Consider the following 26,045-nt stretch of genomic DNA (forward strand, 5'->3'; position numbering starts at 1 on the left):
CAAAAATGATGCAAAAATAGAATACCAGGTGATCAAAAGTGGTTACCATTGTGCCTCTTGCTATTTTTAAATTGAGTTGCCTATATCACCAGGTATAATAGAATTGATCAAAACAGTACAGATCAAGACCAACAAAACCTACTCTGGACACCTTACAGGACTTAAAAAAAAGATAATATTCCAATCATAATGGGTACCATAGCACATCTTATTGCCTTCAAAGTGGTTGCCTATACCCTCAAACTTGATACTATCAAACAAAATAGAATATAGAAAAGTCAGACAGAACAAGATGGAGAGAGCAATACTGGGGTTCAAATCAGGTTAATAGGAAAATAAGTTACTATAATATGTCCCACTATTTTTAATTTAGTTTTCCCTTAATTAAAAAAATGAGAGAAAATAGATTAATTTTTTAAAAGGGGGCAGATTGAGATAAAAAAGGACATTGTAACAGAAAAACACAGGTCATAACCAAACAATTTAAGCATCATTGTGTTTCACTACCAGATAATCTAACATAATAGTAATTGCCATTGAATTATTTCCTTGAATTTTTTGAGTGTAATTTCATATGCTATAGCATCAAGATATTTTACAATATTTAAGTGGATGATGCTTATGTTTATATGGTTTAGCATTGCATCCAAGGACTCTAATGTGTTCAATGTAGTTAAAATAAAATGGATAATGCAAGAGAAAATATGAGATACATTATTCAATGTTAAGACCCCCACAAAAGTGGATATCCTGCTGGTGGGCAGAACCCGTAGTATCCTAAAAATTCTTTGCTTTTTCCTATAGCTTTGCCATTGTCTTTGATTCTTTCTCATTCTGAAATGGCTTTTGTCGCCATTCGCCAGTCTCATCTTCCAGTAGCAAATACAAATTTTTCATTCTAATTCATCTCTCACCAATACAGGCTCTAATAAGGCCCGTCCCAGGTTCATCCCTGTCTATTCTGATGATGTCTTCATTGATATATTTACAATAAATAAAAGCTCGAGGATGCAACACTTCGAAAACTCATTGAATTCTTGAAAACAGTAATCATTCCATGACAATCTTATTTCTAGTTTCCAGGGTAATTCATTATTGATGAGTAAAGTGTTTCATGACATTTCTGGATTATTCTGGTAGTATGTGTTCACACTTCAAAACTTACAGTGTGTAAGTAAAGCATTTTGCAAAAAAACAAAACAAAACAAAGCAAAAATACCTAACGCACTCATTAAACTTCACTTCTAACTGTAAAATATTCCAAAGCAAGTTTGCTAAAGAAAAATTGTCAATTACTATTTAAATTTATATAACATTTGATAAATGTTCAGTAAATACATTTATACTCGGAAATTAGTCTAGTATGAAATTACTTTCTATAATGCATGCTTCAACTGTCTGTTAGCTTACTTCTAAACTTATCGAAACAATTTGTGAAATATATTATTTTTCAACATTTCTCTTAATGTTTAGAGGATAATTGAACTATTTTTCATTAACTTCTAAAGCATACCTTGGTTGAGTTTTGGTTGCACCTACATTATTTTGTCTTGAAAGCTGCTTTTACTCAGTCTCTTAGTAAAATATTTCAAAATGGACTGTTTTGTGATTGTTTCGTATTATGTTAGTATGAATAGCATAGGTCAATAAAAACAAAAACTTTCAAATATTACAAACAACATTTGATGTTTTTGCATTTTTGTTTTTTTTTTATAAATCGCTTTGCACAATTCATTTATGTTCCCTAAATTTTGAATATTTTAAATTCCTTTTATGAAACTCAGAAGAACTCTAATGATATCATTCATGTTGTTCATTTAATTCATAATGAAACAAGAATGTGGACTTAAATATGTGCCACAACACTGAACACTTGAGAACCAACTGGGTAAAATCTAAGTGTTCATTTTCCCCAGATCTGATGCTTAAGGGACAAGATTCTACTGGGAGGTTATTAAAATTGTTTATTCCTAATCAGACCCTTATTGTCTATACCCAACATATAAAACTACCTATTGACCAAGATTTGCAGAGGGCCAACCTACACTGGGCACCAGCTGTGTCAGAGAACTGGGTTAGTGATTCATAGCTGCACTGAAACATTTTAAACAGCAAGAATTCTATGGAAGGATCTCTATACTGAATGCCCTCAGGGACCTTTCAAATATATTTTCAAAATTTTTGGGTCAGGGATTTAGCTCAGCATCATAAGCATCTGCCTGGTAAGCATGAGGTCATGAGTTTGAACTCCAGTACCAAAAAAGCTTCAAAACCCAAAAAACTATGTTCTGCTTTCATAGAATTATTAATGAGTTAAGAAAAGAATAAACATAATATTCAGTTTCATTAAAAGTTTTGGCATTCTGCTTATGATTCACTTATGTCTAAAATGGACCTGAATAAAGGAAGCTCAGAAAACTGACTCAGAACAAGTTATCTGGAAATGGACACAAGGTCAAAGGCATTCAAGAATCCAGGTGTAGCTCTCAGAGCAGAATAGGAAGCAAGGGAAGGAAGAATTGGGCCATTCGGAGTTCATGGGGAGCTGCTCAGATGAGATGGGTCAGAGTCCCACAGGTGCTGTCAGGATTGAAAAGACAGGGCAGGCTGTGGAAGGAGGAGGAGTTAGTGGGATGGTTTGCAGTGTGTGTGTGTGTGTGTGTGTGTGTGTGTGTGTGTAGAGGCTCTACATTTCTTATAAAACTCTAATGAGCACATTTGTCATAAAGACACAGAAATCCACCATGTAAAACATGGGGGTGCGAGGCTTCCAACTGGAGACGAATTAGTATGTTCTCATAGAAAGTTTTGTGGCGCATTTGGTATTATTATTATTTTCTTGTGGTTTTAACATTTATTGCACATTTTTACTGCATTGTAAGTGACATGCAATTCAGTGCTTTCAAGTTTACAGATCAGTAGGGGGATGGTAAATTTATGGGGTTGTACAAACATAACTGTGTTCAACTTGCATTTTCCATACCAAGCCATGTAGAGCTCCACAGCTTTAACAGTCCTATCCAGTGTGTCCTTGCCATGGCTGCTGGCAATTCCCAGCTTGTTTCTAACTCTATAAATTTGCCTATTCTGAATCAAACACATGAATTCTGACAATGGACAGGTCCTGAATGTGGTTTCTCTCCTCTCAACTATTTTAGGTTCATTTAGGCTGTGGCAAAATTCATTAATGTATTCATTTTATTGCAGAATTCTGCTTGTTTGATACTCCACATTTTGCTTCTCTGTCACCACTGGATGAGTATTATATGGATTCCTCTGTGGCTGTTTTAAGCAATGTCATTTTATATATGCACGTACAATTTTTGTGGGGATGCACGTCTTCTATTCTTTGATTAGCTGTAAAACTGCTGGACCACATCCTAACTCTGTTTTTCAAATTCTGATGACTACCAGTTTGTATCCTAGCAGTCTGTACCATTTTACAAAGGCACAAACTATATAATGGCTACAGTTTCTTCATCTTCTTGCCAACACTTACTCTCATTTATCTTTTGATTACAGTCTCCCTGAAGGACATAAAATGCTCTCTTACTGTGGTTTTGTTTTGAATTTCCTTAAACATCAAGGCTGATACAGGTGTTGTCACATACTTAGCAGCCACTCACATAGTTTAAATGGAGCGGTGTTTATTCAGAGTCTCTGAACATTTAAAATATTGGTCATTCATCTATGTATTTATTTAATTCTTTAGGTTCTGAGAATGGAGTAGTGGACGTGTACTCCCCAGGCAGGTGCCCTCCTGCTCAGGTGTGACATCCCTGGGCCCTGTCCTTCTAATCTCTGGGTTGTAAAAGTTTATTTTTAATGAATACTAACAATAAATTATTTTCCAGGTACAGCATTGAAATCATTTTCTTTTTCTGTGTGTTTTGTTTTCAAGATCTACATACTGTTTACTAAATTTTCTAATTTTCATGTTCAATTTCCTAATACTTGTTCTGCTTCTATTGTATTTTCTAAGACTTCTTTTCCAAATAAGGGATCTCATGTATCTCAGTCTTGTGTCATTATACTGAAATGATTAGAAAATAACTCTTACTTTTAGTTCTATGATCTATTTGGGTGAATTATAGGGAAGCATCTGTGAATGTGATTCAAATTAATTTTTATATCTTCTTTGCTAATTTTCCACAAATATTTGTTAAAATAAATTATTTATTCGCAGTTGAAATATGACATTTTAGTTCATTACACATGTGAGTTTATATTTTGTCATTGAGTTCCACTATGACAATGTCTTAATCAAGATAACTCAATAGAACCTTTCCAAAAGAGTAAGTATGAACCCTGTAATTCCAATCTTCTATTTCAGATCAGCTAGGATTACACAGGGTTCCTTATGCTTTCATTTATTTTTGTCACTAGACCCTCAAAATTTTTTATAACATGGCTGGGATTTTTACAGGGTTTCACTGAATTTATAAATCAATTTCAGAAGTATTAAAATTTCTCACTATTTTATATTTTCATACATGTACATGACTGCCAATTTATGAAGTTTTACTGCTAATTTCAAGTGTGTAATGATAGATTTTTGCTATAATTTTCTTCTACTACCCTCATTAACTTTTCCCTTACTTGTCATATTTTTTATACATTCCTTATATTTTCTATTTAAAGTTATGTTATTTAAAAATAGAGCAACAAATTATTCTTGGCTTTTGTAATCAGAAACAAGACATTACTCATAACAATGAAAATATAGGTAAATATAAATAGCTGTATATGATATTTATTTGCTGGCCTCATATTTCTGATATCTAAATTCTTTCATGGCTGAACAATATCAGAATCTGGCTGAGAACTAGAGAAAAGAAGATAAAAATGATAAAATTACGTTATACATTTCATTGTGTGCTATAACAATACCAAAGTATCATAATTCTTTTCTATTTTTCATGAAATTCCCAGAAGAAAATGGCAAAACAAAATCATTCCACGGTGACTGAATTTATCCTCACTGGATTAACAGAGAAACCAGAGCTCCAGCTGCCCCTCTTCCTTCTCTTTCTGGGAATCTATGTGTTTACTGTGGTGGGGAACCTGGGCATGATCACACTGATTGGGCTCAGTTCTCCCCTGCACACCCCCATGTTCTATCTCCTCAGCAGTCTGTCCTTCATTGACCTGTCTTGCTCTACGGTCATTACCCCCAAAATGTTGGTCAGCTTTGTGACAGAGAAGAATGTCATCTCCTACCCTGAATGCATGACTCAACTCTACCTCTTTGTGTTTTTTATTATCTCAGAGTGTCACATGTTGGCTGCAATGGCATATGACCGCTATGTTGCCATCTGCAGCCCCCTACTTTACAATGTCACCATGTCTCCTCAAGTCTGCTGCTGGATGGTAGCTGCGGTGTACAGTGCGGGTTTGGTTGGTGCCACGGCTCACACAGTCTGCATGCTGAGGGTGGATTTTTGCAGTGCTTATGTAATAAATCATTACTTTTGTGATCTCCTTCCACTACTGGAGCTCTCCTGTTCCAATACATTTGTTAATGAGGTAGTGCTTCTGTGCTTAAGTGCTTTTAATTTTTTCCTGCCAACACTGACTATGCTTTCCTCCTACATCTCCATCATAGCCAGCATCCTCCGCATTCGCTCCACTTCGGGCAGATCCAAAGCCTTCAGCACTTGTGCCTCCCACATCGCAGCTGTAGGTGTCTTCTTTGGTTCTCTTGCATTTATGTACCTGCAGCCTGCATCAGTCAATTCCATGCACCAGAGTAAAATGTCATCTGTGTTTTACACTATTATCGTCCCCATGCTAAACCCCCTTGATATATAGTTTGAGGAATAGGGATGTAAAAATTGCCTTAAAAATGTTCTTTGAAAACAAAAGTATACACCTGAATTAGTGAGGTTTTTGTTGCTGTGACCATAACATTTAGAAATGAAGGTAACTCACAGGATGAAACATATATTTTTACTTCATGGCTGCAGGTGTTTCTACCATGGATCACTGGTTTCACTGCAGAAGGCTCTGATGTCAGAGAGTGGCTGACTACGCTGCTCACCTAATGGTCCTCAGGAAGCAAAGTAAGAAAAAGAACAGGAGCGAAGGCTCACCTTCATAGGCTCACCTTTGCTGACCTACTTCTTACACCAGTCCAAAGTCACAAAAGATCATTTAGCAGTGACCCTGTTTGTGGTTCATCCATTGATGGAGTTAGCACCGTGCTAATCCAGTAACCTCAATTGTTATCCGTTAGTTGATTCTGTTGATAATCAAGTATAACCATCATATATGACAAAAGGAATAGTCTGATTAAGTAAAATTTCATAATTTCTGTGAATCCATGGGGGAAATATTCAATAACCACGTATGTGTGAAAAGTATGATTTTTTCCCCCTGTATTAGGTTATTTGGAGAACAATTGTAAGAATAGGACTTGATTCACAGGGTCTGACACAGAGGATGTGACTTCCGACATGTCCCAATATTCATTCACCCAGGGTACCTTTGAAAATTGACAACCTGTGTGTTTCTTCATGTGTCTAATATTGTTCCATTTATGTAATATTTATTTATCTTATTTGAGGTGATAAATGCATTTGGTTAGTTTCCTATGATAATCTGAATCTGACTATCGTGTTTATAATATTTTATTTTCTTTTCTTTTTTTTTTTTTTTTTTTTTGTCTTTTTCCTTTTTATCAGTACCGGGGATCAAACTCACGACTGCCTGCTTACAAGGCAGGCACTTATGCCGCTGAGCTAAATCCCCAGCCCCATTTATAGTATTTTCTAATCTAAATTATTATCAAACATTTCTGAAAATCTGTACTTTAAAAATAAATATGTTGACCATTTGGAACATATAAAATACAACTCAGAATTCTTACTACTTGTATAGAATTATAAAAAGAAATATTGAATCATATGATAGGTGGTAAGAAATTTTTTACCCACAAGGAGGTAACAACATACTTGACAATGTTTACATTGTTAACCAGGGGTGAATGCAATAGATATGTTTTAACATATGTTTACGTAATTCCTTTCCAAAAGTTGGGGATGATTCCGCCTTCTCATTTTCCTGTCACTTCTGGTTTTAATTTCTCTTATTCCAAAGAGATCATATTTTGTTTTTCTCCCAATTCAAACTCAGTTTTAACATTGGATTTCTTTCACTATTGCAATTAATGTGAGTTCTTTACTCTTAGTAAAGCCAGAGATGACAAATTCTTTTCTGCTTTTTTTTTTTTTTTTTCTTTTTGGCACCAGAAATCGAACACATGGCCTCACTCTCTTCAAGTAGGCACTGTGGCACTGAGCTACATCCCTGGCCCTCCTACAGTAACTTTAAAACTAACGAATCCTGTGCTAAAATTTATAAAGCAGTGTGCTGCCCTTCCTTTCTCTGTATCAAATGAAAACTTAATGTGCCACTGTTGTGTATGACATTAACAAATAATATACTATATGAGACAGAAGATCAGAGTACTCACAATATCCTTTCTTTGCTGAGATAAAAATCCAAAAAGTAATACTTTCATTTAAAATTTGATAAACTCTCTCAAATTAAAGTCCTTGAAGGTGTCTTTCCTGCTGTGAATGAGCAGAATCATCAATTTCTCCATGATTGCAGGAAATTTGCAAGAGATTTTTCCAGTGATTGTCTCCTCGTATAAAGATAATTTCCATGCAATCGTCCCCAACTGACACATATACATATGCACACACAAGGATAAATACATAAGTCAATTTTTTAAACAAATAATGTACTCGCAGTGATGAGGAATCAGTGATTAGACTCAGTTTTCCCCTGCACATCCCATGTACTATCTCCTCAGCAGTCTGCCCTTCACTGACCTCTACCATTCCATAATCTTCACGCCCAAAATGCTGGTGAGCTTTCTGTGAGAAGAGTGTTATGTCCTACCCTGTACGCATGTATCACCTCCACTTCTCTGCATTCATTACTGCAGTGTCACATGTTGGATTCAGTATCACGTAATCACTATGTTACCTTTAACCCCTTGCTTTCCAGTGCCATCATGTCTTATCCTTGTGCTACTGACTCCAGCAGGTGTTTGTATTTGGGGTTTCACTGGATCTACAATTCCCATAGGCTTTATGTGAAAACACATTTTGTGTAAGACCAATGTCATTAACTACTGTTTCTGTGATATGTTTTCACTATTAGAACTACACTTCTCCAGTGTCTTCATCAGTGAATTACTGGTTTCCTTCTTAAGTACATCTAACATCCTGACACCCACCTGACCCATTCTTATCTCCTACACCTGCGTCACAGCCAGCATTCACTCAACTGTCGGCAGGTCCAAAGCCTTCAGCACTTGCAGCTGTCATATCTCAGTTGGTTTTCTTTGATTCTGCTGCATTCATGTACCTGAAAGCCTCATAAAAAATCAGTTCCATGCACTGACAAAAAGTATTTTCTATGTTTCATACAACCTTTGTATGTATGTGGAACCCACTAATCTATAGCCTGAGGGGTAAGAATGTCAAATGTGCCCTGATGAAAATTCTGGACAGGTGAGCAGACTCATGAATAGAATAAACGTTACCCTGACATATTAGACATGAGCCTCTATTTTTTCCAGGTATTTAACTTATGTTTATTTTTTGAGGATTTTAAATACTGTCAATGCTTGTGTATTTACACAACTCCATAATCCCCTCCTGATAACTTTCTTTGAATTTGTATGCAATCAATGTATCAGAGTAAATACAAAGAATAAAAGCAAAGATTCTTGAGTATCAAAGAAGACGTGGTTTTATGTTTCAGCAACGACAAACCAACAACAAGAATAAGATGATAATGATAGAAATAAGATACTGTTGAGATTTCATGAAATGTCAAGAACTCTGTTTAGAACTATATGGGCCACTTCATTTAATACTTAGATTATCCCTCAGGGATTGTTCTTTAAAACATTACATAATTGAAGCTTCTTTGAGTGTATTCCCAGGATCTTCAACATAAGAAGACATTAAATCTATGAAGTTTGTCTCCAGGAGCTGTGATATGATTCAGGGTGACTCTTGGCCCAGATAATTTTGGAGATCTCTAAAGTATCTTGAGAATCCCCTTGTACACACTGAACATCTAGTTTCCTACATGATCGTGTTGCTATTTTCTGGATAAATTTCACATTTTCATTGTTACTTCACCCAATACCATAAAAATGGCCAAAAATCCACACTTACGGAAAATAATAGGGCACAACAGGGACTACCATTTTTCTGTTGCTGTCTCTCTCATGTGTTCTAGTGTCATTGGGTTCCATGAAGCTTGATTTTTTCTGATGTTAGGATTGCTAAATACAGGCATGGTCTGATTTGTGTATCAGCATCCACAGGTTGCATGTTTATAATTCATTTCTGCTGAGTTTATGTGATCAACCATTTTTTTCCTGTGATCCTCCTCCATTTCTCAAGCTCTTATCTTGCACATATGTCAGTAAACTGATAATCCTATGTAGGTTGCATCTACATAGGTAGATGTAGGTTCCTTTGTCACAGGAATTCTCAGTTTATGAACCTCAGGAGCAGTTCACCACTAGGCTACTTCTGTCGCTCATTGCTAAATTAAATGATTTATTAAAAAAAAAAACGAATTTTTGCATTCTAACTGTTACATTCCAGGACAAAGAATGAACAAGATGCCAGAATCTGTATTGGAAAATGGACTTATCAAGAATATCAGAATTTAAACTTACTTCCCCAGGAGACTCCTCTTTGACATTTCACCTAAATTGATTATGAGGAAATGACTGCAACTTTTTGCAGGGCTGCTTATGATAAGTACGTAAGACTTAAATATTCCTTGCATTTTCCCCACCTCACTGGACTATAATCTCTGGTGGAACAGATAAATACTCAAATAGGTTTTGATGGGTACACTAGACTTTTCTGGTTTCCCTGTTTTCCTCAGACTACCTTCCATTCAAAAGATATGAGACAGATAACTACTGCTGTAAAAACAGGATTTTACTATAAATTAAATCATAAGCCTTTCTCTTTCATTCCAGAAACATCTCCACACTTCCAGTACCCAGTTAGCCTTTGAACAAGTCAGCAGGGAAGTTCTTGTCTTGGTGTTTTCAGGAGGTTTTGGCAAAGCTGAGTTTCTGTTTCCCTTAGAAACTCCTCCACACCACACTTCTATATTGGCTTTCCCCAGTTCCTAAATCTGTAAAACCTCCTCAAATCAAAGGATTAAAGCTTTGCAACTCATACTGTAAAGCAATTTCTAAGTAAATTCAATTATAAGTACTGCAATTATTTTCTCAAAATTATATTTTTGACAATGTTTTCCTTAAGAACTTTAAATTTAATTTTTTTATTTCTAAACAAATAATCTTGCATAGAACCTAAAGAACTTTTGTAATGTATACATTTGCGTTCTTCCTCAGTATTCCATATTTACTTACTTTTGCGCCGATGGATTGAATATATGATCTCAAGGGGGCCAGTCAGGCAGTTGTTTTATTTCTAGAGGAAAACGAAGTCATCATCTCTCTTATTAGTGCGTTAAGGACCACTGCCAGTGGCTACCACAGCTCTCATTCTATAGCTACTATTCCAAGCATTTCTCTTTGTGTGTCTCTGTCTCAATCTCTCTGTCTCTTTCTCTCTCTCTCACTCTTCCAGCTATGGGTCAAACTTACAACTTCACATGCTGAATAAAGACTGTGAGCTATACCCTTAACCTTGCATTCCAGCTATATGATAAATCAGGATATTTAATAGACTTGGTGGAAGTTGATGAAAAGTAAAATTTTGATATAAATGCAAGCAGTGAACGGACTATACTCAAGCATATTAATTGCTTCTTGTTATTTATTTAGGGTGATAAAATCACTTACTTAAATATGCTCTCTTAACAAATTTCTGTCATATCACAATGCTAACCGCAGCCACCCTTCTTTGTCTTCCTGTTTATCTGTCCCCACTCATGCCTGGTATGGCGTGTTCATTAAAGGAAACGACACTGAAATTTTAACTACATATTTTAAATCTGACAGGCACTATGCTAAGTGAAATCTGTAAAAACTGAAAACATAAACCCAGTAAGTAATTTACCTTGTGTGTGAAGTCTGTGATGGTAAAGAATGTCCTAAGGACTTGTGTGGTGTCTCTTTCAAAGTCGAGTGTCTTACCTGTCACTGTCTGATCAATCTTCATTTGCTATCTTTGCTATTACTTACTTACCTGATATAGAACTTGCATGCTCTCTTTTATTTCTTTTATTCCTGTTTTATACGTAAATCACAATTTTTATCTGAAGTAGATAAATCAATAAACATGAAATCTTTTGAATCATTCTTAGAGAAAACCTAACAGCGAATGTAGTGACTCAGAGCAGCTCACTACTATTACCATACAGCTGGCCAGTGTGGAAGCCCAAATCCATCCTCAGTAGTTAGCAAACTGTCAGAGCTGGTTCCTTTGGGTCCTGGATGGAGGTGTCCTTTCCATGCCTTCATCAGCTCCAGAAGCTTCTGGAAGTCCCCTGAGCTCTGCCAAATTTCAGCCACGTGCTGCAGTCTGTGTATATCACACCTTGTTCATCCGGCCTCCCTTTTACTGGAACTCCTGGGATACATGAGTCCCAACCAGATAATGAGCTTCTCTTTATCAGCACTTTAAACCACCACACCTCAAAGTCCCCCTTACTATTTTCTAAGACGTTTGCACAGCCCTGGTTGGACTCCCTGGTTATACCAAAAGCCAGCTTAGGGAAGTCACCTCTAAACACCTTGTGCTGCTCACGGGTAAGCACAGTCACCTGGGTCTCGGGGACAGTGACATGGGGTCCTCCACAGGTGCTAAAAGACATTCATGCTCCACTGAGTTCCCGATTCTCATTCATTCAGCAGGCTCAGGTAGGAATCAGCCAGAGTCTACTGCATAAAGCAGTATGGGTGACTAAAAGTATTCTCTAAAAGGAAGCCCAGAATCCTGCCTGTACTACAATTACAAATGAGTCTTTCTGAAGCTTTGGTGTGCTAGGACTTGCTAGAATATGAAAATATTATACACTAGGCATATGTAAATCTAGAGATTGTCTAACATATTACTCTAAAAGAGGCAGTTTCCACAGGTAAGCAGTGTAGGTAAACTTCAGAGTGTGCTTACAAAATATAATCTCACACACTGTGACAAACCTGTAACCTGAATTCAAGTACAGTATTAATCAGAAACTTAAATGATTCTCTTCACAATAAAATTTAAGAAGCAGTTCTTTATGTTTAACTAACTTTCATATATACCCCTTGACTTACAGATTTTGGCTTAAATTTGTATTGCTTAGCACGAATATGAAGCTAATGACTTCATTCTCTTTAAAGATAAATGACTCTTACTGATTTATACCATTCTTTAGGGCTCATAATATGACTTTCCCAGATTTATTCAATTTATTTGTTAATATTTAATCAAAAAATTATTGAAAAAGAATGAAAAGTTATAAGAATGTGAGATATATTACATGTGTAATTATTAAGTAATTCTTTAGATTATAAAAACCAGGAATCAGTACTGAGATAACAAAAAGCCTCAATAATTAAATATGATACCATTTTCCCCAATGCTAATATTAGGATTCCTAAAATATAATTTAAGGTGGAGATTTTTAATTCACAATTATACCAGAGTCCTGGAATCTCTCATTTTGGACATGGGGCATGATTTCAGTTCTGGGCACGCTCCCAATGAGATTTAAATTTTCATTTCACTTTCATCCTAGAAATTAAACCTAGTTGTCAAACAGGCATCTTCACTCCCGTGTTTACTGCAGCACTATTCATGAGAGTTGTGAAACAGAAAGAGAATAGTCTTTTTTCTGGTGACTGGAAAAAGTAGATTCATTGTACATACACAGTAGAATACTAATCAGCCTTTTAAAAGAAATACTACCTTTTATGACAATACAGATGGCCCTGGAAGACGGTATTACACTGAGTGAAATCAAGTGGACACAGAGACAAAAATATTTCATGATGTCACTTACATGTGCGGAATCACACTGTAGTTCTGTTTTTACCTTTTGGAAGAACCACTGTACTCTTCTGTATGTTGACTGTATTATAGTAATTTACATTCCCACCAGCAGCATGCAAGGGTTTGCTTCTCTTACACCATCACCAACATTTGCTCTTTTTTGCTTACAGCCATCCCTAAAAGAATGAAATGATATAAAACTGTTGTTTTACTTTGCATTTCTCTGATGATTATTGATTTTGAACATTTTTTTCATATGCCTGTTGGTCATTTACATTTTGTTTTGATAAATTTTATTTTGATTCTTTCCCTTGTTTAATCATCTTCTTTTCTTTCTATTTTAATAAGTTGATCACTTATTAATTAATTAATAAGTTGATCACAATCATGTTATGACTTGTGCTTTTCCAAATATAGTTTTATTAAGCAAATTATTGCAAGTGTTGCCTCCAAATGCTATATTTAACTTTTTGCATAAAACTTTAAATATAAATTTTCTTTCCAAGCTAGTCTATACATAAACCCAAGATGATCTGTATCATGTGTATGTTTTAGTTAGTCCTCAAAACTTTAATTTTTAGAAGAAACAAAAGTCCTCATTTCTCCTTGTTTACAAGCTTAGGAAGTCCTTGTATGTTTATGGCAGTATCTCCTAGAGGCTCTCATTCAGCCACCAGGTTAAAGTTTCTCAAACCATATCACTGTGTTATTATATCACAGCATTTTGTGTAAGTCAGGATCAATGGAAATAAATATGTCCAATCCTTAACTAATGCATCTACTTAGTGAGTTTGTATCCTGAAATTCTGTGGAATTCATTTATTAACCTTAATAGTGTTTTTGTGCATAACTTAGACTTCTCTGTGTGTAAGTTTGTATTCTCTGCTTGCAGTGACAATTTTATTTCTTTTTCTTTCCTTATATTTTTATTTTTCCTTGATTGGCCTAGCTAGAACTTCTACAACTATACGGATTAAAGTGACAGAAGTGGGAATTCTTGATCCAGATCTTAGAAAGCTCTTAGTTTTTCTCCATTAAATATAATATCAAGTATCGGTTTATATTACATGTTTATTTTGTTGAGGTATGTTCCTCTTATACCTAAATTGCTCAGCAATATTTTCTTAGAAAGAGTAAAATTAGCTTTGTTCTGCCATATTTGAATTTATCCTCCCCCCCCCAAAAAAGTAACAAGAACTAAGGAGTAATAAAATCTAAAATGTGTAAATTTTGTTGTAAAAAGAGAGGAAAGGAAAAAAAAAGAGCTCTAACGGATATAACAGCAAGTGTGTATAGGGGTGTTGAATAGCTGACTATATTAATGTTTTTGGATCATTGAACACAGCTGTTTGTAGTCTCTCTGTTTGAATGTCTACTTTGTATTCTTTGATACTGTGATTTGAGCAACTATTTCCAAGATGATAATATGTAATCTATTAACAGGTGATTTCTTACTGTTATGTTTTTTTTTGTAGTTCTGTATTATATGTAACCTTACACTGCTTTGTTTTGTTTTGTGTTTTTCTCTTTTTCCTCTTAAATAAAAAAAAGTAAAATTAAGTTGAATTTTATCAAATGCCTTTTCTCCATCTATTGAAGAGATCTTATGCATTTGCCCTTGATTATGAGGAGGTGATTTTATCACATTTATTGTGTAGAGTGAATCGAACCATCTTGGCATCCCTAGGATGAATTAACTTGACCAAGGTAAGTGATCTTTTTAATATATTATTCAATTTAATTTGCTAATATTTTGTTAAATATCTTTGTATGTGTATTGAAATTCCGAATTTTTAGTTATATAGATATCATTCTGGAGTCCTAACAATGGCACATTCTAGGTTCTAACTCATAGTCAGCCAAACAAACAAATAATAGCGATGAGAAATATTAAGTAACAGGAAAAAACAGCAATAAAAGAAAACCTTGTTTATTTTCCCACGAGTTGATAATGTGGGGAAATGATTCTGGCAGGAAGTCATTATCATTGTGCTTATAATAAATTCATACACTTTATACTTTGAGCATATTTGAATATTTATGTTTGAATATAACATTATACCCAGTCAATCTTCATAGACGATTTGTAGTTCTGGGACAGTAGCTTTATTATGTGTTCACACAAATGACTCAATATAATTCTACAGGAAATATTAAGCTCTGATCCCATCAGAACCAAAGAACCTTGAAAGTTCAGTATTCAGTTTTCTCTTCTAGTATTCTCAACTGCCTTTAATCCCACAGTGGAATGAAATTCCATATAACTTTGCAGAAATAAGAAGAGGTTCATCTGTGTTCTAATCGCTGACTTTTATAACCTTGGGGTCCTCTATCTGACCTTCCCTGCCAGGGCACATAGTGATTCACATGGTTATTTATACCTACCTGCCCACATTCCAGTAGTGACAGAGTCTGATGATGACTTGTTCCCTTATATTTAGCATGTCCTGGAATATTAAAGGAGGTACACACTGCATGCTTTCTCATTTAAACTGAAATAGGGAAAAAGGTTTTGTTTTTAAGATTAAGCTAACACTAACTTATCTGTAAACTTCTTTCAGAAATTCCACGTAACTTTTTTATTGAGACTTTCTATATGCTAGATACTGGTAGGCACGATATTCAATTTATAGTCCAGTGTAAAATTATAGTCAATATTTCATGACAATAGAAAAATTAAATAACTATTAAACATAAACTTGAAAAGTGTATTGAAGAGTACATAAGAAATGGTTTGTTAAAACTTTTGTAGCTGCTCTTTAACTGTTAAGTGGCATTTAACAGGATGGAAAGTTTGGAGAATTAGAAAATCTGAAAGAAAACAAAACTGAGAAACTTCTGAATGACTTCTTATGGTTTAGCCAAAGAATGGGATATTTGCTGAGCTATCAGATATACTCTAAATACTCTCTGTTAGATTACAAAAATTTTTCAAAGGTAGAAAGATTGGTTTGTTCTGTATTTGGGTATCATGAAAAGATGATGATTTTTAGGTTGATATTTGGTAAAAAATATCCTGAATTTATTGATATTAAAGGGAATTAAGGTAGATAGGAGTTTCAAGGAATAGACACAGAGATAAATCAACTACCATTGCTATTTTTGGAAATGAAAATGTTTGAGAAATGAAAGATGTTTCAGGTAGAAACACAATGATTTATAATAAAAATAACAATTATAACATTTGTTAAGTTCTTACAAAGAGCAAAAAGATAATATATACCTTGCAAGCATCATTCTATTTAAAATTCATGATTGAAAATACTTACATATTTTATTTTAGCTGGAAAAATATTAAAAACAATGAATGAAAATTCAAAACAAGACAGTAGCAGAGTAACAATGGTTAATATGTTGCTTATTGTTATCTTTAATGCAGTTGCTCATATTACAAGATTTAGGCATGAAAGATTGATCAAACATAAACACAAAACTTTCTTTTCAGTGAACAAGTACAAATCAGTAGTGTAACTATCTTAAGTATGTTGCATGTAGGTGTGTGTGCATTTGTATTATTATTAATCAGATGCAAAGTGAAAGTAGTTTTTCTACAGCCACATAGCAAATACGAGTTAGAGCTGATGTTTGAACATTGGTTTGTCTATTTTAATAAAAGTTGTTGTTAGTAATTTTCACCTCATGAAATAGAATTGCAAGAGATTTTGAAGATGATTTAACTACCACCCACCACTCTGTACAATGCCCTTGTTCATCATCGTCTCAGTGATTGCTATCAGTTGGGCTGTAACATATTTGACAGTAAATACCTAACACATATTAAGATATCTACTTCCATTCTCAGTTAGACCTATTGGTAAGATCTTTGTTGTGAAATAAGGTAAGTCTTCAAATGTTATTAGCAGCTTGTATTGTATCAGTCTTTTAGATTATGAAAAAAAAATGGAACCCAACTAAAGACATCATACTTCAGTGACATATACATACTAATGTTTATGACAGCACAATTCATAGTAGCTAAATCTTGGAGTGGTAAGAAAAATGTAGTACTTATATACAGTGTAGTGTTACTCTGCCATAAAGAAAGCTAAACCTGAGTCATTTTTAGGAAAATAGATGCACTTGGAGACCATAACTTTAAGTGAATTAAATTAGGCACACAAATCTAAATAGTGCATTGTTTCTTTTATAGGACAAATTCAAAGTATAAATAGAGGATAAAATATGTGATAGTGTACAGTAGGGAGATAGATCTTTTTTGGAGTGGAGGTAGATCTTTCTAAATGGGAAAAGTATCAAGGGATAGAAGGAGAGGGAACAGAGAAGATGAAAAAAGGGGTTAAGAGGTGTTATGTACACAAACTCCACACAACAAACATAAACACTAATGTACTTATAAAAATGAAACTAAAAAATAAAAGAATATGTTAAACATTGATGGTAGTTGCAGCATATTAAATGGGCTGTATCTTTGTTAGCTAAATTAACTTTAGTTCTTCCAACCACTCTCCAAATGATAAGGTTTCCAGAATATTTTTTCTGGAATTTTTAAGTTTTTCAATCTCACATAATTTATCTTATTACACACTGAACATACTAGTCCTATTATTTCAACTGTTAAATCTATGCATTTCTTTTTTCTAAAATCAATTATTTTGCACATTATAACTACAGGTAATATGCACTGTCTTCTAAAGAGCAGCATCATATAGTTGACTAGAGTTAAAATAGATTGAAATTTCTAATTGTATCTCATACAAATTTCACTAATCTAAAAGTTATCATATTTTTAACTTTCATAGTAATACACATAAAGTATAAATTATTAAAGACAAAAGACACTGATCCGTATAGAAGATAGCTAGAGTTCATTTTGTGAAACTCTTTTAGTATTTTGAGAATTTAAGCTGCTCTGACTTCAACCATGAAATCAAGTTAGCATATATGAATCATAATCCACTGCTGCCCTGGTCAGAGTGGTAAAAGTCCATGAGTTAAATACAGGACATTCTGTTACCTCCTGTGACTACTCAAATTAGCAAGACAGTTACTTGGTATTGGAAAAGTTATTAATAATACACATGAGAACCACATGTAATCTTTTTCGTTTGTATCGGTACCAGGGATCGAACTCACGACTGCCTGCTTGCAAGGCAGGCGCTTATGCCGCTGAGCTAAATCCCCAGCCCCGAACCACATGTAATCTAATTAATGATTTTAAGATCCTCAACCCAATTGCCAGTACAACATAACTTTCTAGTAAATGGCTTGCTGCTGTGAAATCTGTTAGTAGCTAGGGATATAGTCTAGTGGCAGAGTTCTTGTCTTGCAGGCTGAAGCTCTTGAGTTTGATCCCAGAACCACACACAAAAATAGAACAATCAAACATAAAATAAAACCTGCTAATCACAACATGTTTGAGAACCTTGACATCTTCTAGGAGCTGGTAGCCCATATAGTCTCAAAATCTACTTAGACTCATTAATTCAGGGCATGCATTTTTAGAAAGTCCATGGCTGATCTGTATGTAGAAGTCTTTATTGTAATTAACAAGTTAAGATTCACAAGAATCCATTTAAAGAAATAGTAGACAATTAGAAAAATTTAAGTTGCAATCCCTTCTCATTCCCTTCTTCCCTGACACCAGGGGCTTTATTCACAGGAAACAAAAATCGCTGGAGACTATTTCTCTCTGTGATATATTTGGTGCCTGGATTACTTAAACCAAGGACAAGCCTTCAAAACACAGCAATCAGAACTTTTCAGGTGACTGTGAAAGAGGGGAATGTTTAACAACATGAAGATGGAAATGTGCAAATTGAAAATTAAAGCTCAAGCTGCTGACTTGTGATGCAGATAGGATTAAATACTCTGGACTGAGGCCAGACCATGCACTCACTGCTCCAAACTGGGTGCCTGGGACTCGCACTAGCCGCGTTCATGACATTCTCCTACAGGGCAAAGAGAGAAAACTGCAAGCAAAATTTGACATTAAGGCATCAGACAGACAAAGGTGAGTTCTTTACTCTGTGGCTCTGATTTGGAACTATTAAGTAGGTCCAGAAATAACCATTGTGAAATCTCAGGCAAATGTTCCTGTATTTATTTATTTATTTATTGTTATTTTTTACGCTCACTGTTATGTGTCAGAAGTGTAACTGATACTGGAAAGACATAGGAGGAAATCTCTGGGATACCATCAGCCTTTAGTTGCTGCTAGTTACAGACCTGGCTCTTGGGAGACTGGGACAGGAGGATCACTTGAGCCCAGGAGTTTGAGATAAGCTGGGACATCACTAGAAGAGCCCCTTAGGGAAGAAAGTGCTGTTTAGAAATTAAAGCAATCAGAGCAAGTAGCTGAAAGGCCCAATCAAGGATAACAAGGATGAATATCATTTTAGATGAAATACAAAAGGAAATAAATATTTACCAGACAACAGAGAAAGTGTCTGTTAAAATCATTTGGGGTACAAGGAACAGGAAATAAAAAATGTGAACAACAGAGTAAATGCGACGTATTACAGGAAATGAAAGAAGCCAAAATTGTCATTGCAAAGGAAGAGGATGACATCTTGTGCTATGTAAGGTTGGAGAAGTGATAGTCAGTATTATTATAAGATCACTTAAAAATCTTTTTTCCCCATTTTCTAGTTGATTATCATTGTTTGTTTTGCAATATCTTCACCAGTTTCTCTGTATGCTTTGTCTTATCAGTGTCCACACATACAAATAAATTCATAGCTGAAAATATAATACACTATGCTCAGCACAGGTCTTGCTAACCTCCTGCATGCATGGGAAACAGTAATACTTATACCAGTACAAATACTGTGAATATTGGGCATATCGTGTAAGTAGTAAACAGTTTATGGCAAATATAATAGTTTTTGGGTGTTACAGGTACGTCTTCTCTAAGAGCTAAGGAAAACAATTCCATGACATAATGACATATTGAAAGAAATCCAATTCTATGGCACATGGTTTTGGAAACTAAGTTATAGCTTATGGCAATTATTGTGCAATAAAACAAACAATTTAGACCATCCACTGTAGTATATTTTTAAATGAATTCCAAATTTCCAATTTTTTTCAACATATTGTTTTCCATGGACTTCATTATATTTCATAACATGAGCAACTACTTTGAAGATAACAATACCTAATGTACAAAGCATTGTTACTCTACTATGATCTTGTTTCAAAATGTTGTATGATTGTTATTAAGCTCTTTAAAAATGAATAAATAGAAGAAGGAGAAGGAGAAGGGGAAGAGGAAGGTGAAGAAGAAGAAGGAAAGGAAGAAGAAGAAGAAGAAGAAGAAGAAGAAGAAGAAGAAGAAGAAGAAGAAGAAGAAGAAGAAGAAGAAGAACAAGAACAAGAAGAACAAGAACAAGAAGAACAAGAACAAGAAGAACAAGAAGAAGAACAAGAAGAAGAAGAAGAGATGCTTTTATGTCTTGTTGCTTTTATGTCATGAGGTCCCTGTTCTCTGTTGAGGCAGAGTTGGGCATTGCAGGTCCCCTCTGCCAGGCTCTGGTGTCTGCTCTGTTTTATCTAACTGCTAGTGTCTGGAGCTTATCACAGACAACATCCCCCAATGCTTACCACTCTTTATTTTTAAAGGACCCCTGTTGCATCACAAGGAGTCAGTACAGTGGAGGGGCCTCCTAGACTGAGAGGTGCTCAGAGTGCTTTTTGTAGAGCAGCTGCAGGCCTGATTGGCTCGGGGATCCAGGCCAGGCTGAGCTGCCCTGGTGGGATCCTATGAAGGGGCGGAGTTGAAATCAGGGAAGATTCTGAAATGCTAGCTGGGGACAGGGAGAGATAGGAATGTTAAATATGGTCCCAGGTATCTCCCTCCCTGATCTTAGCCACACCTGGCTGCCCCCTTGTTTCTTTAAAATGGCAAGACTAGCACCTGAAATGGCAGGAGATGAGGAGGGGAAAACTCAATGACACTGCACCCATGCTGAGAGCCAGAGTGGAGAGGACTGGGCTGCCAGACAGCCAGGGAAGTCATAGAAGGCAGGGGCTGCAGCCCACGGAAAGGCAGAAGAGACAAAGGGAGGGCAGGGAGAGGGAGTGACAGCTCCAGTCCAAACTACTGCTCCTAGAAGACAAGGAAAACAGGAAATCAGGCTCTTGTCTGTCTTATTCTATATGAATTATCTCAACCAGGATGTATTGTTTGTAAAGAATTGTTATTTAAACTAAATTTAGAAGTTAACAAGTATTTTTTGTTTGTTTGTTTAGTTTTAACTTACTTGTTTCATGAGTAACAAAGTGAGAACACCCTAACTACAGTGTCCCACAAAAAAAAAAAAAAAAAAAAAAAAAATGAGCCCACTTGAGTAACTTAGCTAACTCAAGCAGCTAAGCCAAGGTTAGAGATACAAAGATAAACATAGAAAGAAGCAATATAAAAAGGAGAGGAGAACCCTTTCTCCTGAAAGAAGCTATGCTAAGCTGTTTGACAGCCCTTCCCAACCTCAGATTTCTGGACTTCCAGTGGATTTTGAGACAACATTTGATATGCAAGGGTATTAGTTGTCTTTTGAACCCTTTGAACTCACTTCTTTTGAAACAAGTCCCCATGCCCTATGTAAAGACAGGACAAAGAAAATATTTTGCACTTTTTCCCCCTCATTTTTTAAAAAATTTTTAATAAATATCCTCATAAATTCTACCTGTTGTTCTCAAATGTATTCTTCACTTTTGGGAGGCAAAGAACTTGGGTTTATATAAAATTAGCTGTTTTTCTATGTGAATCAATCAATTAGAGCTGTGGAGATTATCTTTAGAAATAAAAACAAATGACCAAATTCTACAGAGATGAAGTTGTCTGGGGAACAGGGCCAAGAGAAGTGATTCATAAACCCTTTTCATTTATAAATGTGTACCTTTCACCATGCATTACTAGATGCAATAATCTCCATGAGACACCCTAATTATCACCTATCCTGAGAAATCTCTGCTGTAATATGTTGTATTTGTTTTCAAATTTATTCCACATCTTGTTGTAAAACAACACTCCCTCTACCTTCTTCTAACCTTAAAAACCTGTATCAGTTAATTGGGTGAAATGAAAATAAACTCTGTCTGTGTCCTATTCACACTGAGGAACTAAAATGTTGGCTCTGTCATAAAATTCCTTTCTCTGGAACCTGCTGGCTGTAGAAAGATGGGCATTTACTAATCTTATATATGATGTTGATCCAAGACAGAGCCATAAAACAGGGTTTATGGTTCCAAGGACATCACATTATTACACTCACCTGTTCTGAAAGCCCAATATTAGTAAATTTTTGAGAATCAACATTTTGATTCTTTAGCAACAGTAGACTAAAACTACATTTTTCCATAAATTCTAAAAGCTAAATGATTCCTTCAAGATTCTACTATTGGCTTAAGGTGTCGGTTGAAAGGCTTGTTGACCCACCCTGGACACTGTAGCCAGAAAAAGCCTCAGCCAGAATTAGAGATCTCCTGTCTTCCCTGCCCCTAGAGATTTACCTATAACCCTTATACCCCTCACCCTTCGGACGGAACCTGCCCCAGGCGCCGAACGTGTGCCAATGAAATACCTGTGCATCTCTAATGGCCTTAGGGCAATGCCCTAAGTTTAGGCTAATTATATTCCCCCATGCCATGTGTACCCGTGAGAGAGATCGCCAGATTCCAGTGGCCAGTCCTCTTGATCCCCTTGTTCCCAGAATAAAGGCCTCTTTTGTTTTATACTCCTTATCTTTTGGAAATATTTTTCATCCTCTGGAAATAATCCTATCATCGGTTATCTGTTGAAGTATTATATCCAGGAATAATATTTGAATCTAAACATGTGTTTGAAGATCTTAATGTCTTTATAATAATGAATCTTTTAATCCATCAATATGGTGAATCTTTCCCCTTATTCTTTCAACTTTGACTCAAAGTGATTTAAGTTTCTGTGTGTAAGCCTTATGTGTATCTTGTTGCTTTTATTTCTAGGGCTTTGATGCTAACTTGTTAATACTTTATGTGACACTGTTTTAAAATTTTCTTGTCATTTGATTGTAGATTTTTTAAAATGTAGTTTAATGTAAGAATACAAAAATTCTAATGGGAGATAAGGAATGGTATGCGACCATTAACTAAAATGAGTGCTGTTATAAATTAAAATTAGAAAAAAATACCTGTTAAACAAGACACATTGTCAAATATAAAATGAGCTATTTCAGAATAACAAATGGTTCAACCTAAAATTTGAATATCTGAGGGAGAAAATAATAAGGAATTTTAGAGGTATATTTAGGATAATTTGATGAATAATTATTGCAGCATCAGATGAAAATGTCACAAAACATACAAGCATAATTGGTGAATTAAGAATAACAGAAATAAATACACCAACACATATATGTGTGTGTGTGTGTATATATATATATATACATATATATATATCCTCATAACTAGACAGTATAGTCTTTAAAATGAATTGGAAAATGTATAAAACCTGGTGATTCTGTATTAAAAAGTAAACCTCAGGAATTGGCAATATTATAAAATTTAGTATGTGCCCATTGACCACAAAGAAGTTGAGAGATTTTTAAAACAGAAATAGGAAAAAAAAACCTATAACATAAAAAGTTACTAGTTCTCTTTTACATAATACATGACTCAGTGAAAAAATAAAAAAATTATACAATATTTTGAACTGAATGATATTGTAAGTTTAATACATAAAAACTTTTGAGATGTAACTAATTGAGACTGACAAGGGAATTGATAATGTATACGAATATAGAAAAAAGAAGAACACAAAGTGTGAATTTAAGATTGCATTTCAAGAAGTTAGGCAAAGAAGACAAAATCATAACAAAGAAATATGTAGAGATTGGAATGAAATAATTATAAGTAGCTATTCCATATTTCATCCTGTTTAACATTCAAGTTTAAATCACTTGGAACTTTATTGTTGTATGATATAGTTAAAATATCTATTTAATGTTTAATAGAAGAGAAGACCAAGTTTATAATTTTAAAAATTAGATTAAATATATAATCATAAATGATTATGATTCTAATACTTTCCTAATCATGTGTCTCCATGTTCTATGTTTTCTAATTCACAACAAAAAAATAGAAATACTAAGATTTTTCCTTCTATAATTTGGAATCAAAAAGTGCCACACTTTCTAGTTGGTACAGTGTTAATGTTTATTAATGCAGTGACAATTATGTTTTCTTTCTGCTTAACAAATCTCTTACCAATTATAAAATACTTAATACTGTTTTCTTAAAGATTTAAAAATCATGAGGCGAGCAGGGAATTTTACTGGTCCTGTGTTATCAATGAATTAAAGACGAGGTTGGGATGTGAACACAGTAGCTTTGACTTCAAGACTTAGATATTAAGTGAATAGTCCTGCTTCCCTCAAAGGAAATCCGTAGTAGTTATTATATGAAACAACCACAAATAGCTAAGTGTGGGTTACTATAGCCTGATAGATTTGTACAATGATTGTTGCAGGTGTTGATTCTTTTTAATAATATTTGAAGGGCACATTATTTTATGCAGAAACCCTAATTTCTTAATATTGTATGAAAATGGAAAATTTCAAAATAATGAGATCTCTGTTCACTCTTACCAAAATTAGTTCTCTCTGTTTAACATTGTGGCCAATAGAACTTATTATCATCAGTTCTAAATCACTATAATTCATGAACATTTCTACATATTTAAGTTTGCAATACTCAAGTCAGATATATTGGCTTGAAATTATTGAAATGTCCAAGCCATAACAGTCTGACGATTCTGAATTTTTACACACATAAGGAAATTATGTTATATAAAAACTCTATTACATTTGAAAAGGCATATTAATAGACATTAAATTGATACAAATTCTGCTTAATTAATTGACTAGACTGAAATGATCATATAGAAACCAAGAAGGCACCTTATCCCCCAAGAGGTACAGCAATCACATCCCTCCAGCAAAGACTTTTTCTCTCCCCTTCAGAAACTGCAATGAAGACATGGAAGCTGGAAAGCTTCCCACAGTCACTGAATTCATCCTGGCTGGGATTTCACAGCAGCCAGAGTTTCAGCTGCCCCTCTTCCTCCTCTTTCTGAGAATCTAATTGTTCACAGTGGTGAGGAACCTGGGCATGATTACCCTGATTGGACTCAGTGCTCACCTGCACACCCCCATGTACTATCTCCTCGGCATTCTGTCCTTCATTGATCTCTGCCATTCCACTGTTATCACTCCCAAAATGCTGCTCAGTTTTGTGACACTTATTAACAATAAAAGATACTGCAAAAATCCCACAAACACATGGAAACTGAATAACACACTCCTGAGTAATCAGTGGGTCACAGAGGAAATTAAAAAAGAAATTAAGCAATACCTCCAAACAAATGAAAATACAGATACAACTTACCGGAATCTATGGGATGCAATGAAAGCTGTCCTCAGAGGAAAATTTATTGCATTGAGCTCCCACATCAGAAAAACAGAATGAATACAAATAAATAACATGATGCTACACGTCAAAGAGCTAGAAAAAGAAGAGCAAGTCAAGCCCAAAGCCAAAACAAGAGAGGAAATTATAAAAATCAGAGCAGAAATCAATGCAATAGAGACTAAGAAAACAATTCAAAGAAGCAACGAAACAAAAAGTTGGTTCTTTGAAAGAATAAATAAAATCAATAAGCCTCTAGCCAACCTTATTTAAAGAAGGGAAGGAAGAGCTCAAATACATGCAATAAGAAATGAAAAATGTAAAGTCACTACAGACTCAATAGAAATACAGAAGATCATGTACACCTATTTCGAAAACCTCTACTCTCAAAGGTTTGATAACACAGAAGAAATAGACAGATTCTTAGAAACAGATGAAGTATCAAAGCTAGATCAAGGGGATGTAAAACTGCTGAATAACCCAATCCCTATCAATGAAATTGAACATGTAATTAATTCCTTACCTACAAAGAAGAGCCCAGGCCCAGACAGATTTACTGCAGAATTCTACAAGAAATACAAACAAGACCTTGAAAGTACTAGGCAGAGCAATTAGAAAAGAGAGAAAAATAAAATGGGTAAA

At 34.8% G+C, this 26,045-nt stretch overlaps 1 protein-coding gene across 1 annotated transcript; it reads left to right on the forward strand.

The window, feature by feature from the left end:
* Positions 1–4,938: 4,938 nt before the first annotated feature.
* Positions 4,939–5,811, forward strand: LOC100729275 (olfactory receptor 8G50-like). The gene has a single exon (XM_003472732.2). It carries the CDS (start codon positions 4,939–4,941, stop codon positions 5,809–5,811), a length of 873 nt encoding a protein of 290 aa, XP_003472780.2.
* The last annotated feature ends 20,234 nt before the right edge of the window (positions 5,812–26,045 follow it).

This window comes from Cavia porcellus, unplaced genomic scaffold (genome assembly GCF_034190915.1).
Source record: "Cavia porcellus strain 051 isolate PalLab524CR breed Dunkin Hartley unplaced genomic scaffold, mCavPor4.1 scaffold_9, whole genome shotgun sequence".
Taxonomy (NCBI): domain Eukaryota; kingdom Metazoa; phylum Chordata; class Mammalia; order Rodentia; family Caviidae; genus Cavia; species Cavia porcellus.

Bases quoted from the DNA above. Each gene is read 5' to 3' on its own strand.
- LOC100729275 (XM_003472732.2), top strand. From the start codon at position 4,939: ATGGCAAAACAAAATCATTCCACGGTGACTGAATTTATCCTCACTGGA.